Genomic DNA, 14,852 nt, shown 5'->3' with positions numbered 1-14,852 from the left:
AGAAATGGATGTTATAGTTTGTCAAATGCTTTCTTTTTTTTTTAACATCTATTGAGATGATCGTATGATTTCATGTTCTTTTCCTTTTCTAAGTTTACTAATATGATAATTTGCAGTGAATCATTTCCAGAAATTAAACCAACAATGCATTCTAAATCCTAGTTAGCTGTAACATAGTATTATTTTTACACATTGTTGGTCTGCATTTGTCAAAATTTTTTTTAGAATTTTTGCATCTATATTTATGAGAAATATTGGTAATATAGTTTCCTTTTATTTAAATTACTTTGTCTAGCTTTGATATCATACTAAAAAAGACAGGCAATAACAAGTATTGGTGAGGATCTGGAGAAAGTGGAGCCCTCATAAATTGCTGATTAGAATATAAAATGGTGCAGTTGCTTTAGAAAATAGTCTGGCAGGTTCTCAAAACATTAAATATAGAGTTAACCATATGACACAGCAATTCCAAGCTTAGATATATACTCAAGATAATTGAAAACATATGTTTATATAAAAACTTGTTCATGAATGTTTATAGCAGCTTTATTCATCACAGCCAAAATGTGGAAACAACTCAAAAATCCATCAACTGATGAATGGATAAACAAAATGTGGTATATTCATATTCAGCAACAAAAAAGAATAAAGCACTAATAGATGCGACAACATTAAGAGCTTGTGTTAAGTGAACAAAGCCAGACACAAAGGCCATACACTGTATAATTTCATTATATTAAATGTCCTGAATAGGCAATTCCAAACAATCTGAGAGTAAATTACATAATGTTTATGAGGGGCTGGGTGGAGGAAGAATGGGGGGTGACTGCTAGTGGGTATGGGGTTTCTTTTTGAGTGATAAAAATGCTCTAGAATTAGATAGTAGTGACAGTTGCATAATCCTGAGAATATAACACCCACTGAACTGTCTGAAAAGTAAATTTTATGATATATGAATTATATCCCAATTTTAAAAGTCCCATGTGCACACAAACACACATCCACATCATTCATTTTATCACATGTATCACAACTAGTTTAAAAAAGCACAGGATTTAAAAATGGAAGTAATACTGCCTTATAGCTCATGCTAACATCCTATTCTAGCAAATAAAAACTTGAGGCCTGGAGAAATTAAATGACTTGCCAAAATCACACAGCAAGTTATACAGATTTTTTTTTTAATTACCTATTGACCCTGGACTGCTTCCAGAACCATTTTCTTACACATGAATTCTCCAATGTTGAAAGCATTAGACAAAAACAAAGAAAAACTAAAAACATATAACCCCAAAACACTTACTCCCCTGACTCCTCCCTTGTTTCTATAATAATTTTTTTCAAGTCAGTTTGCTTTTTTCTTAAGTTGTAACAAATGCCTTTTGTGGTAGATTGTAGTATTAAGAATATTAACAAATCTATCATCTCTCTCAGAAAGTGACTCACATTGAAAACTTCTAAATGGGTACAATTAATGTTATCCCCGCTTAACTTACAGATGAGAAAATAAACAATAAGCTTCAAGCATTTGTTTCCATAAAAAGATTAGCCTGAAAGGGAACATCAGATCTACACGCCATAAGGTGCTAATGTTTCACATCAGATGGAGACAGAAGCTCTTAGAAGGACTTAGGGATTCTTTTTCCTTCTTCTCTCCCTCTTTTTTTCCCTCCCTCCTTTATTCCTCTCCTTCTTTTCTAATCAGCAATCAGACTTTTCTAAAGTACTCATCTCTTCTTGGGGTAAATACAATGAGCATGTACTCAGCATTTAAACAATATGAAAATTGCAGTCCTGTTTTAAAAAAATAAGTACTGGGAAGAACCCTAAGCTAGTAAAGTTACTGCACACAAGGACACAAATATTAAAATCTGGAATGGAGGAAGCATATATGGCATATGGAAGGACCAGACAAATCTCTGAATTTCTAGACTTTGCTCCCTTTCAGGATCAGGCTGTAGCTTCTGAGACTTAAACCTGGGGAATCCTGGTGCCAGGAGAGAGACCTCAGGATATTTATACTTTGCATCTGGGCCCATATCAGGAGCTGTTAGGGCTCTTCTACCTAGTGTATGTTCAAAACAATTTCTTTAAATGTATTCTATTTATGCTCCCATAGAGTTACAGAGATTAACTTGTTTTCACTTTTTTGCTTCAGGCGGTTAAAAATTCAGGGTTAAAGTAATTTAGTCTCAAATTGACAGAGCGATGGTTGTTTTGATGATTATATTTGGAATATTCCATCTCACTCTCAGAAATTCAGTTAACTTTTTTCTCCTTTTAACTCTGCTACAATTGAGATAAATTCATTATTTTATTTCTATTCTGGACATTATGAAGTTACATGCAAATCAAGGAATTAGAGTCCTGCCCTAATGTGATACACACTGGCTTGTTCTTAAGAGAATTGGGCCCTTAAAAGCAAGTTGGTCACAAATATGCATAACCCATGTAGTCACTCAAATTAATAAACTGAATTGAATGGATTGTATGGTTATGACAGTTTCAGATTGCAGTTTGAGAATTCTCACTGAATTTGATTTACTACAATTTAATAGGGAAAATAAATATTTGTGTTTAAATTCTATAAATAAACAGGAAAAATATTAATAGAAAAATAGTGAATTTTTTTTAAAGTATGCTCTATCTTGTCTATAATCATTAAGAAGAACTGTAGAAACTTATTTCCAAAACATTTCATGCTGATTCACAACAAAGTGGGGGTCCTTCTTATTTGTGTATTATCTCTGCAATCCAGACAGTTTTGTAAACACAAGACTTTTTGAGAATGAGTTAGCTCTTAGTATGCCCAACTACCACATTCTGACACTATCATGCATTTAAATACACAGCCAAATATATTTGGAAGTTACCAGAACATACATTTGTAAATAACTTTGTAAAGATTACTTCCCAAAAATGAAATAATTTATGCTTAAACATATTTGAAGAATACAAAACAGATTCTATTTCTTGTCAATGCAATTTCCAGTAGCTAGCAGGCTAGATTTAGATGTTTAACCAAAATAGGAAAAACAATAAGAGCAAGCACAAACCAAAACTACAAGTGTATATTTCCAAGAAAATCACCATTCTTTACTGAATTCGCACAAATTAACTTGTAGCCTAGAAATCAAAATGTGATATAAAAATAATATAGTATAAACATGTCTCTTTTAATGCTTAAATTTGTCCTATTGTTATTATTTTCTGGTAAGTAGTACATAACTAAGTTTTTGTGAGAACTAGCTAACGTGTATTTGGGACAAATAACTATGCACCTTTTGACTACTCGCTATTTTCAGATACGCTGATATGGATATACGACCTTTAGAAATGATATGCCCATTGACAAAACTATAATTACTGTTTCACATCCATTACATTTATTTATCTCAGTAGACCTATAGAGTGGCTTGAGTGTATTTTATAACGGCCTCTTTACAAATAAGAAAAGTGAATCTTGAAAGAGTTATCCACTAAGGATCAGAATTCAGTTCTAGATTCCAATTATTTTCTAGACACCATGACAGAAATAGTATGCAAACTTAATACTTAAGAATTCTTAGGACAGAAGCAGTATGTAGTGGTTTCAAAATGCTTGACCTCAAATAAATTTCCCCTTTCCCTACAGTGCCTCTCTAGACACCTTTTCAACATTCTATAAAGTTAAAATAGAGCAGAAATGTGATTAGGTGACAGCAAATCACTGATATTTTGTGAAAGGAAACTGCTTTTCAAGGATACAGTTGTTGTTTTTTTAATGATAAAAAAGAATCCCATTTGGACATTACATTTTTTTACCAATTACATCTATTCTCTTCCTTTTTATAAGAACATAATAAATCAAGCATAATGTTTGAAATTTGGTACTTCTTTATTGTTTCAGGATACCATCCCTCCTTGCAGGGTGTCATTTTGGGAACCAGAATCTTACTTCCCCAGTTAGGATAAGAAGACCTACATAGGTTTCTAAAACCTAAACAGGTTTTATTATCATTGTGTTACCCAAGATTAGAATAAATACCTTCCTCACCAGCAGTAATGAACTTTTATGTTCATTTTAAAAGAATGCTTCTTTTGATTAAAAAAAAAAAACCTAGACAAAATGCAAATAACGATTTTGTGAAATTTTCAGCTGCTACTATTTGCCAGAATGTATTCCAAACATACTCAGGGACCTGTGCTGCTATACAATTTTTAATAAATAATGAGAATTACCACAATCTGTATGCTTAATCTATGCCAAGTGATTTACATACACTGTTTTACTTCAATCTTACAATAATTCTAGGCTGTAAAACCACAGACAGATGAAGCAAGAGAAGATAAAATTTTCTAAGTCACGTATCTAAATAGAGGTCGTGTTTGAGCCACTGTTTGTCCACCAGCATTACTTTAGCACATACGGTATAAAGCTTCCATTCCGAGAGTGTACCATGGCTCAGCTCTTTAGCTGCAGGTAACATCGCAGAGAGTTTCTTCCTGTCTGATGTGTTGGAGACAAACCAACCTATAGAAAAGACTTGTTATGTTTAGATACAAGTCCCTAGTTACTAACAACTTCAATAGGCTGCAGATATTAACTCATAAGTGAATACATATCATAATTACTTCACATTTCTATACAAAAATCACTTCCTTTGGATGGTATGTTCATCCTTTTCAATGTCTTCATAATTCCGATCAGTGCTGGTTATTTACAACTTCAGAGCTCACAACAATCCTGCCACAAGCAGCCTTCCCACATATCCCTTCCCCCACCCCATCCACATACTTAAGAACTTCTATGAGTTCACATTTGTCTTCAATTTTTGTGCCAAATTCCAACTTTCTTTCCCAAAGTTTCGTTCTGACCCTAAGACCTAGTGTAGTCTTGTATTTATCTATGTCTTTCCCACCTGTCCATTCCTCAAAATTGCTTTCATTGGTAATTATTAAAAAAGAAAAAACATTTAAAAATGTTTACCCTTGATTCTGGCTAGTCATCTAGTTCATAGCTTCTAAAACTAACATGTATACAAATTTCCAGAATACCTGGTTAAAATGTAGATCCGTTCTCAGTACGTGTGGATTTAACATTAAGATTCTGCATTTCTAACGAAATCTCAAGGTATCTTGATGTTTCTGGTTCCTGAACAACACTTTAAGGAATAAACATTAAAAACTACTACTACAAAAAAAGTTATATATAGGATGGATTCATCATTTGTTTTACATAACTCGTCTATACTGCTCAAGGGTGTAGCTGTTGATCTAATTCACATGGTTACTGGTTATAAAGAACATTATACATATAGCTACAGGGAATATATAAGTTCTAGTCAGATACATTAAAAATAAAGAATATATTATCAATTTGGATTCAGCTATACTATATGGAAAAAAGGTACATAATATACTCAATCAGACCACACATTTTGGCCAGTAATTCTGGCACTGAGGTTGGTGTCCACATGAGGATAAATGGCCCAGAATGGTGATCCATACTCTGGGCATTTGTGGTATTGACTCAGGGTCAATAAAGGGGGGTTTTAGTAATTCTCTTCCTAGGAAGAAAAAGATCATTGTATATACATAGAGACAAACATATTTTCCATGGAACAGGGTTTATTCTTATATATACCATCTGCTACATTTGACAATCTACAAATTTTTCTATTAGTTATTAATTATAACTGAAGACAATTTATAGAGTAGGCTTGATGGTTAAAAAATAGAAATTAAAATAAAAAATTAAAGGCAATTAAGAAATCTAAAGCATTTGGAGAACAAGCTGGCATTTGCCCTTAGGGTACCTTTTTAACATATGAAGTGATTCTGAAAATACGACTATTTCCTAAGTTAACAAAATGCTCTCACCTTCATTTACATTGAGAACTCCTCATATTTGTATGAAATAATAAATGGGATAAAAATGTATGCTACACCAGTGGTCCCCAACCCCAGGCCGTGGACTGGTAACTGTCTGCAGCCTGTTAGGAATGGGGCCACACAGCAGGAGGTGGGCAGAGGGTGAGCGAGCGAAGCTTCATCTGCTGCTCCCCTTCACTCGCATTACCATCTGAACCATCCCCCCCACCCCACCTCTACCCCCCACCCCCGTCCATGGAAAAACTGTCTTCCACAAAACCAGTCCCTGGTGCCAAAAAGGTTGGGGACTGCTGTCCTACACCTCTGTTCTGTTCCACAATTAGGATGTTCTCATAGTTAATATTAACAAAAGGCCCATCTGCCTTCAGCTTATAATTCCCTCTATCACTGTTTTTCATACCCGCCCTCCAATTAAAATACTGATCACCTTTCTGAGTCTCCCCTGAGGTCACTGATTCTTACTTCATAGTTGCTAGGAAAGCTCAAGGCAAGTGTTTTAAACACCAGGGCAATCCAATGATGGAGAATCTTCTCCTAGTTAGCACCATGGAAATTTAAATTTAAATCTCCACACATCACAGCTTCTAAGTTTGTAAGTCTTTGTATCCACAAAACCAAGAAAGTTTGCCTACTCTTATTTCCCAAAGCAACTGTATTCAAGATCCTGGGATCCACCACCACAAGCTTCACAACTTTTACTGCATCTCACTGCCTTATATCTGCTTTCTTATGTCAGTGGTGACTTAACTGTTAGTTTTGCCTCAGAAATTGTGTTTGTGCTGTGGATGCTGTTTTCAGATTTTTCAAGTTTTCATGAATGTTGAGCATAAAAACAATTTAAATCTCATCAAGAAAAGTGTACCAGTTAGTCTGTTAATCTTTTGCTCCCATTTGATCTTAATTTTTCAAACCACAGGTGAAGCCTTCCTAAGGTTTTGTTTGCTATCAATCAACTAGCAAGTATCGAACACATTTTGTACACTCAGCCCTACAGAAGAAGGCATGAGAGGAAGGCAAAACAGAGCCAAGGTTATCAGCAGTGCACGAGGATGGCTTAGTCCTGTTGTCTGGAATCACAGAATGTCTAAGATAGGCTATATAAATAATTATTTTACAACAGATTTTTTTTCCAAGGAAAAGAAATTCCATTCCCTTCACATTAAGGGTAAATGGGTGTGACCATAATCATAAACTAAACTGACTATAGCACATGCTGCAAGTGCCCAGTTCTTTTGTTGTGCTTATATCTGACTAGGAATTGCCACATCAATCTGTCAGTTTTTACTTCACCACAGCACCTGCTGGGATGCCACTGACCATTAAGGGTTGTTCTGATATTAAAGAAAGCAATGGCTCAGACCTGACCTATCTGAAGGAGAACAACTATATTCTTTCCTTTGTACCTTCCTTCTTTCCTTCTCTCCTGCCTTCATGACTGCCTTCCTTCCTTCTCTCTCTCTTTCCTTCTTTATTCCCTCATTTTCTCTTTCCCCTTCCTTCTTTCATCTCCTAAAAACATTTTATAGTGGTGAAATGGAAAAATATACTACAATTCCTCTAATGCATCTTTATTATAATGTACTTCACCCTATCTTTCCTTCAACAGCTTTATTTATAATTTCCCTTAATTGATGAATTTATGTTACAAGTATAGAGGGTTGAACTATGTGCTTACAAACATGCCACACAGGAAATTCTCCAGTGATCACTGTTAATGGAGACTCTGCCAGTCTGCATAAATGGGGGACACACAGGCACTCACACGCATGTTTAAAAAGGCAAGTTGTGATTTTTCCCCACAGTTATACAAAGTAGCAGAGAGACTAACTGGTAAGGGCCTTACTTTTTAAGCAGACACCTTTAGCTTGTTAATGAAAATTATGTCTTCCAAGGAAAGTTTAAGTTTGAATAAATGTCTCTCTTCTATTTACTGAATAACTTTGAAAGTAAGGGCCTCTTTCTATTCACCATACACAACGTCTTGCAAATAGTCAACGAAAGACATCTGTTTAACCAATTATGGTGTCCCTGTACCCAGCATCATCCCAGTTTAATTTGAGATCAAATAACAACAGACAAAATATATGCCATTGCTTTACACGTGATAAAAAATAGAGCAATACAGTAATCAGAATCTCACTTTCTGCCTACTATGCAGAAGAACGGGGTATGAAGATATTAAAATCCTGTTATGGTATTTCATCAGGAATAATTACAAAATCCTTGTCATCTGAACTATTGATACATTTGAAATGGTTCACTCAGAAAGTTCAGACCATACAAAGATAAAACCTTTATCTTATTAATCATCTCAAATTTTCTGCCATCCCAATTCCCATTTTAAAGTAAGAGTCAAGAAGTATTTCAAGCAATGAGAAACCTGTGATCACCTTTAAAATGAATTCATATGTGTCAGGTGATCACAAAATCAATATACAGTTCCCAGTGATTTTGTTACTATGCTGCAGCATAGAAATATGCATTCTGTCCATTTGCTCTTTTAAGATGGAGAACACAAAAATTAGTCTGGCTTTTCAGTTAAAAGATAACAGATTTTTTTTTCCCTCTCCATCAAATATATGCTTTAAAAAAAAAATAAAACCTGATTTATAAATATTCAAATGTATCAAATAATTGTGATCACTCTGTCTCCAAAAGAATTTTGCATTTGGGAGTCGAGGGAGGGAGGGAATACAGGGATATGTGTATAAAAACAGATGATTGAACTTGGTGTACCCCCCAAAAAATAATAAATAAATAAAATTTAAAAAAAAAAGAATTTTGCGTTTTGTAAGAGAAGGTGCCATGAATTTTTTTTAAACTTAGTTAGATATCATTCATTTTACATGATTTGATTGACAACTATTTATTTAGATCCACTTTTCTTTAGAGATTATAATGTGGCAGTTATACATAAATGCTTTGTTTCAGGTAGATTTTTACCTTAAGGTACATTCTCACATAAAAATATTGTTACATAATCAGGTATTAAATCTGGTCAGATTCCAACTTCCATTAAGTCATTTAAGAGAACAGTCCTCGATGATGGGTGATGCTTTAGAGGGCCAGGACAGGAAGGGTGGGGGGGAGTCATGGGAGGGAGGGGATATGGGGATATATGTATAAATACAGCTGATTCACTTTGGTGTACCTCAAAAACTGGTACAAGAGTGTAAAGCAATTATATTCCAATAAAGAGCTTAAAAAAAAAAAGAGAACAGTCCTATTGATGCTTCTACGACAGCTTAATATTCTTTCTTAAGAGAGTTAAAGACAGAAAATATGCAACATATTCTGGAGTTTTTGTTGGGCCCAGGTAACTGCATTTAAAAGAAGTAATAATAAACATAGAATTTCCAGTTTTAAATTTTATTTTTAAGAGCTGAGTACACAGTTAGATGCATGTCTCATTAAACAACTTCTATAAGAATCCATCGTGAAGTCAGTAAAGGGAGAAAAAAACTATGTGACTTTCATATCCGCTTTATTCTCTCAAAAAATTATGAAGCATTTTAATACAGCACCACAATTTATTATATACACACAGACACAGATGCACATATATATGCATGTATGTGTGTGTATGCTGTATATGTATATGTGTGTATATATATAATATATATGTATATGTTTAATATGTTTCATTTCAGTGAAAGACAGTTTGGAGGGCTATATGAATGAAAAATATTAGTTATGCTCATACAGAAAAAATAGAAAAATAATGCATTGGCATAAAATAGAGTTTATTATATTTATTGATCATTTGTAAAGGACTCTGCTTTCAAACCTGGCAGATAAAATTCTTTGAGAGCTTTTTATGTAATAGACACTCAAATATGTTTTTAATAATGATAAATTTAAAACTGATGTTTTTAATTGACTTACATTATTAAAACTTAAATATTTCAAAAGTGACTTAGAATGATTACCTAATGGCCCTGATTACATTTATTTTTGTCTGAATGGTTCAGAAAGTTTTGCTTTCTCTAAGATTTTATGAACTTGTAAAATCTTCTGTGGATTTCTTTGATGTCATGTCAGATCGCTGGCTAGCTAAAACCTATGGTTTTCAATGCTGACAAGAAATTAGCAGGTCTTAATAAATTTTATGCACGAATAACTGCAATAACATAGTCAAAGGAAAGAAAAGATTGTACTTTTTAAGAAAAACCTTAAAATTTTATATAAGAATGCAATTTTCTAGTTAAAATGGACCTCAGTATTTATGCTAGTTTTAGGCTTTTTACACAAACATACAAAGTTTTAGTTTTATATATTTATAGGAACTTTTCATATGAAGCCAGTAAAGGACCTACCATCACTTTTCCAGATCATGTTGTCTTCTCTCCCATAGAATTATGACTTTCAATTCTTTAAAGTTATACCTACTAAAAATGGAGATTTTCAAAATACAAGAGATATGATACATCATTAGCTTTTGTATATTCTGTTTCTTAATAGTAATGAACAAAAAACTCACTTAATGTTTCTAATTTTTTTAATTGCCCGGTTATTCTGAACACTTTCTATCCAGTATTTTTTGAAAATTAAGACTGCATTTCAAATTCATGAAACTCTAAAGCACTTATGCATTTTATTGATATGTGAGAGAATTACACATATATGTGTATGTATATATGATTCTCTGCTGTTATGAAATGTCAGGTGCTGGAAGTTCTTAACAGGCCTGCCTGTGGGCCAATTAAATCTTCTGCATGGCGCCACCTCAGCTTTCCCCCCAATCCCAACAGAGGTTTTTAAAAAAACCAAAAAACTAATAACATCTGCAATTAACAGCATTCCTGTAGCCTGTAGGTCTAGCATGCTACTTTAGTTTTCCCCTGACAAGAATGGAGGGCCTTATTATTTTGCTTCCCCTGGGCATTTATTAGGCATGATGAGGAAAAAGGTTACATCTTCTCTGAAAAAGAGCACAATCTTCAACTCTCTTCCGCATATAAACGTCTTAATGGGCATTACATTAGAAAGACATTCTGTGCTACCTATTATGTTACTTCTTCCCAATTAGAATCTCTATTTTAACGTGATTGCCAAAAAATTTAGTGCCTGTCATTTGATAAGATTGAGAGTGGGATTTGCTAAACATCAGTTAATAGAAAATGTGAGGCAAACGCTGCATGAGTACACTGGCTGCCAGTGGGTAGAAATGAATGGGCGGTAATGGAAATTAATGGATGGGGGAAATCTACTTCAATTTCCTTGGAAAATGTACTGTAACTGCTATGCATTAATAAATCAAGCTTCTTTCTATTGTTTAAAAAGTGAATAATACTATATTTTGATTTAACAGGATAACACCTCCTACTAAATCACATAACTATATCAGCTACTGCTCTGTTGGGTATATTCAAACTATATGTTTTGCTTTGGTAAATCATCTTTTATGACACTTGGCACTAAATTAGATCAAGCTGTCAGCAACTAAGAAAAAAGCTATTATGATATCTTCCAATTTATTGCTTTAAATAATAAAAATTGTTTTAAACAAATCAGTTTCTTTCGATATCTATTGTTAAAAATTTCTCATCCATTTTAATCCCACATTAGTTTCTGACCTTTTGTTAATGCTAATTCAGATACATAACTTAAATTTCTGATAATCAAATGGAGACATAAGACACATGAACTTAAAAGACAATAGAGGTTTATATGGCCTCAATATTTGACCATCATATTTATTTAATACAAACACATTCAAAATGATTTCAATTCCTTATGTGCTTCCTCTAACATTTTCTTTTGGAGAAAATCTAGTTAAATGTATCTGGACAATTCATTTCCCAGTGGTAAACAAGAGCCCACTCTCAAGCCCTGGAAGGGGTCCCTCTTTCTGCAACAAAACTACTGTGAACATAAATTCCCCTAGTGCTGTTCACTTCTTTGCTCTTCTTCACTGAAAATTTTCTGTAGGTACTACCTCTACTTCCTCTTTCTTATTCTCCTCTCAATTTACTCCAGTTGGGTTTTGTCTCCATTACTCTACTAATCCTTCTTTTAAAAGTTTCCAATAACCTCTATTTTAACTTCACTGGTCATTTCTTTGTTCCATGTTGTATCATATTCTTCTGCTTAGAATTTGCCAAAGAATTGACACATCAGTTAGAGAAATATTTAAATGCCTTATCCTGGTCTATATTTCTACTTCTATTCTGCTTTTATTTCCTCACTCTCTCCCCTTACCTCCATTTCAGTCCCAGGAACACTCCAAGCCCTTCTCCACCTTGGTCCCCTTGCACTGCATGTTTCCTCTGCTGAAATGCTCTTCCCCCTGCACTACACATGACTGCCTCCTTCCTGCCTTTCTATTATCATGTTCTCATGGAAATCTTGCCAGATCACCCACTGCAAGTACACACCCAGTCAGTCATGTACACAGTTTTTTCTACAGAGCATGTATCATTAATTAATATGGTAATTACTTATTGACTGATTTTCTTCCCTAATGATGTGAGACCCATAAGAGATCTTAACTTCTTTTGCTTCTGTAACTCCAGACTAGAAAAATGCCTTTAACATAGCAGATGCTCAAGAATTTTCATTTAATTAATGTTCTCATCTTTGTATCTCAAATGTTAAACATATAGTAAGTGATTAATAAATGTTGGTTGACTTTAAATAATTATAAACTCTCTTGATGAATTTACCCAGCTTTTACTTTATGATAGTAATTTATCAGTGGCTCTTAGAATGGACTAATACATTTCAGAAAAGAACTGTACTAGCAATAGACAGTTTAGAGCAGAAAATACAGCACTATTTGGATTTTACCAAACTATTTATGACTTAAAGAAGTCGTTTCATGAGTGTTAGAAAACATATAGGAAGTAAAAAGAGTTTTTAAATCTGAACACGCATCTAACTTTAGGAGCACTAAGGCAACTCTTTAATTGATTTATTTAATAATTATACCTAGATTAAAGCTTAGTACTGAAAGTTCACAGCCCTATATTTAATATCATCAGAACATTATTCTCTAAAATCAAGACATCTGGCACCCCACATTTTGACTGGTTAGATTCCTACAGATTTAGGGGTTCTTTGGTATAGCAAAGCACATTAATTCCAATAATAACAATTAATGTATGTAAAGGTAAACAGCAAGAAGACCTCAGAAAATCCAAACAATTAAAGGACCCTACAAAAAGAATTATTCTTAATTCAAACTCTGACTTTTAATGAATCTTTTGCACTATCACAAAAAAAATTATTAAGATCAGTTGAAGGAAAACAAATAATAAAATCTTGAAAGTTCACTACCTTGATACAGATGAAAAAGAAATTAAACCCAGGGTTGTCATATTTAAATCAAGTTGTAGGCTATCTTTGTATAACAACCTATGAATTTTTGCATTTTATGCTACCCGATACAATAGAGCTCTTTTAATGACCTTCATCTTTCCATGAGCCTAAAAAGAACATTTTAATCAAATTATTTTTCTTTCCAGAAATAGTTTTTTTTGAGCTTTGCCTTTTATCACTATTATAGTTTCCTTCTAATGCAAACTAGATTATTTGAATATCATAATGTTTGGAGGCTTTTTTTTAATAACTTTTATTCAGATACAGTTAACAGACAATAAACAACATATATTTAGAGTATACAATTTGGTATCCCAATCTCCCAGTTCATTCCCCCCCAACCCTCCCTGCTTTCCCCACTTGGTGTCCATATGTCTGTTCTCTACATCTGTGTCTCTTATTTCTGCCTTGCAAACGGGTTGATTTGTACCATTTTTCTATACTCCACATATATGTGTTAATATACGATATTTGTTTTTCTCTTTCTGACTCATTTCACTCTGTATGACAGTCTCTAGGTCCATCCATGTCTCTACAAACATCGCAGTTTGTCTACTAACTTTGGGTTTTGTTTGCTCCTCTTTCTCCAGTTTCTTTAGGTGTATGGTTAGATTGTTTATTTGGGATTTTTCTTGTTTCTTGAGGTAGGATTATATTGCTATAAACTGCCCTCTTAGAACTGCCTTTGCTGCATCCCATAGGTTTTGTTTTGTTTTGTTGTTATTTTTTTAAGCTCTTTATTGGAATTTAATTGCTTTACACTCTTGTACCAGGTTTTCAGGTACACCAAAGTCAATGAGCTGTATTTATACACATATCCTATTATTCCCTCCCTCCCGCGACTCCCCCCCACCCTCCCCACCCCGGCCCTCTAAGGCATCACCCATCATCGAGTTGATCTCCCTTTGTTATACAGCAACTTCCACTGGCTATCTATTTTACAGATGGTAGTATATGTATATCTATGCTACTCTCTCACTTTGTCCCAGATTCCCCTTCACCCCCCACCACCCCAACTTTGTGTCCCCCAGTCCATTCTCTGCATCTGCATCCTTATTCTGCCCTGTCACTGGGTTCATCAGTACCATTTTTTTTTTTCTTTTAGATTCCGTATATATGTGTTAGCATACAACATTTGTTTTTCTCTTTCTGGCTTACTTCACTCTGTATGACAGACTCAAGGTCTATCCACCTCATTACATATAGCTCCATTTCATTCCTTTTTATAGCTGAGTAATATTCCATTGTATGTATATGCCACATCTTCTTTATCCATTCATCTGTTGATGGGCATTTAGGTTGCTTCCATGTCCTGGCTATTGTAAATAGTGCTGCAATAAACATTATGGTACATGTTTCTTTTTGGATTATGCTTTTCTCTGGGTATATGCCCAGGAGTGGGATTACTGAATCATATGGTAGCTCCATTTTTAGTTTTTTAAGGAACCTCCAAACTGTTTTCCACAGTGGCTGTACCAGCTTACATTCCCACCAACAGTGCAGGAGAGTTCCCTTTTCTCCACACCCTCTCCAACATTTGTTGTTTCTACATTTTTTGATGATGGCCATTCTGACCAGTATGTGGTGATACCTCACTGTAGTTTTGACATGCATTTCTCTGATGATTAGTGATGTTGAGCATCTTTTAATGTGTTTGT

At 34.1% G+C, this 14,852-nt stretch overlaps 1 protein-coding gene across 19 annotated transcripts in view; it reads right to left on the bottom strand.

Moving 5' to 3' along the window:
* The window catches only part of NRXN1 (neurexin 1), a 1,070,346-nt gene that overhangs the window by 997,997 nt on the left and 57,497 nt on the right, over window positions 1-14,852 (bottom strand). The window contains exon 3 of one of the 19 annotated variants that reach the window (XM_057740886.1): window positions 12,756-12,774. The exons of the other annotated variants lie outside the window; for them this stretch is intronic. Coding sequence (XP_057596869.1) covers window positions 12,756-12,774 — 19 coding nt within the window. The remainder of the gene's footprint in view (window positions 1-12,755; window positions 12,775-14,852) is intronic. 19 annotated transcript variants of the gene reach the window in all.

This window comes from Hippopotamus amphibius, chromosome 7 (genome assembly GCF_030028045.1).
Source record: "Hippopotamus amphibius kiboko isolate mHipAmp2 chromosome 7, mHipAmp2.hap2, whole genome shotgun sequence".
NCBI classification, from domain to species: Eukaryota; Metazoa; Chordata; class Mammalia; order Artiodactyla; family Hippopotamidae; genus Hippopotamus; species Hippopotamus amphibius.
This window is presented reverse-complemented; position numbering and strand designations above follow the sequence as displayed.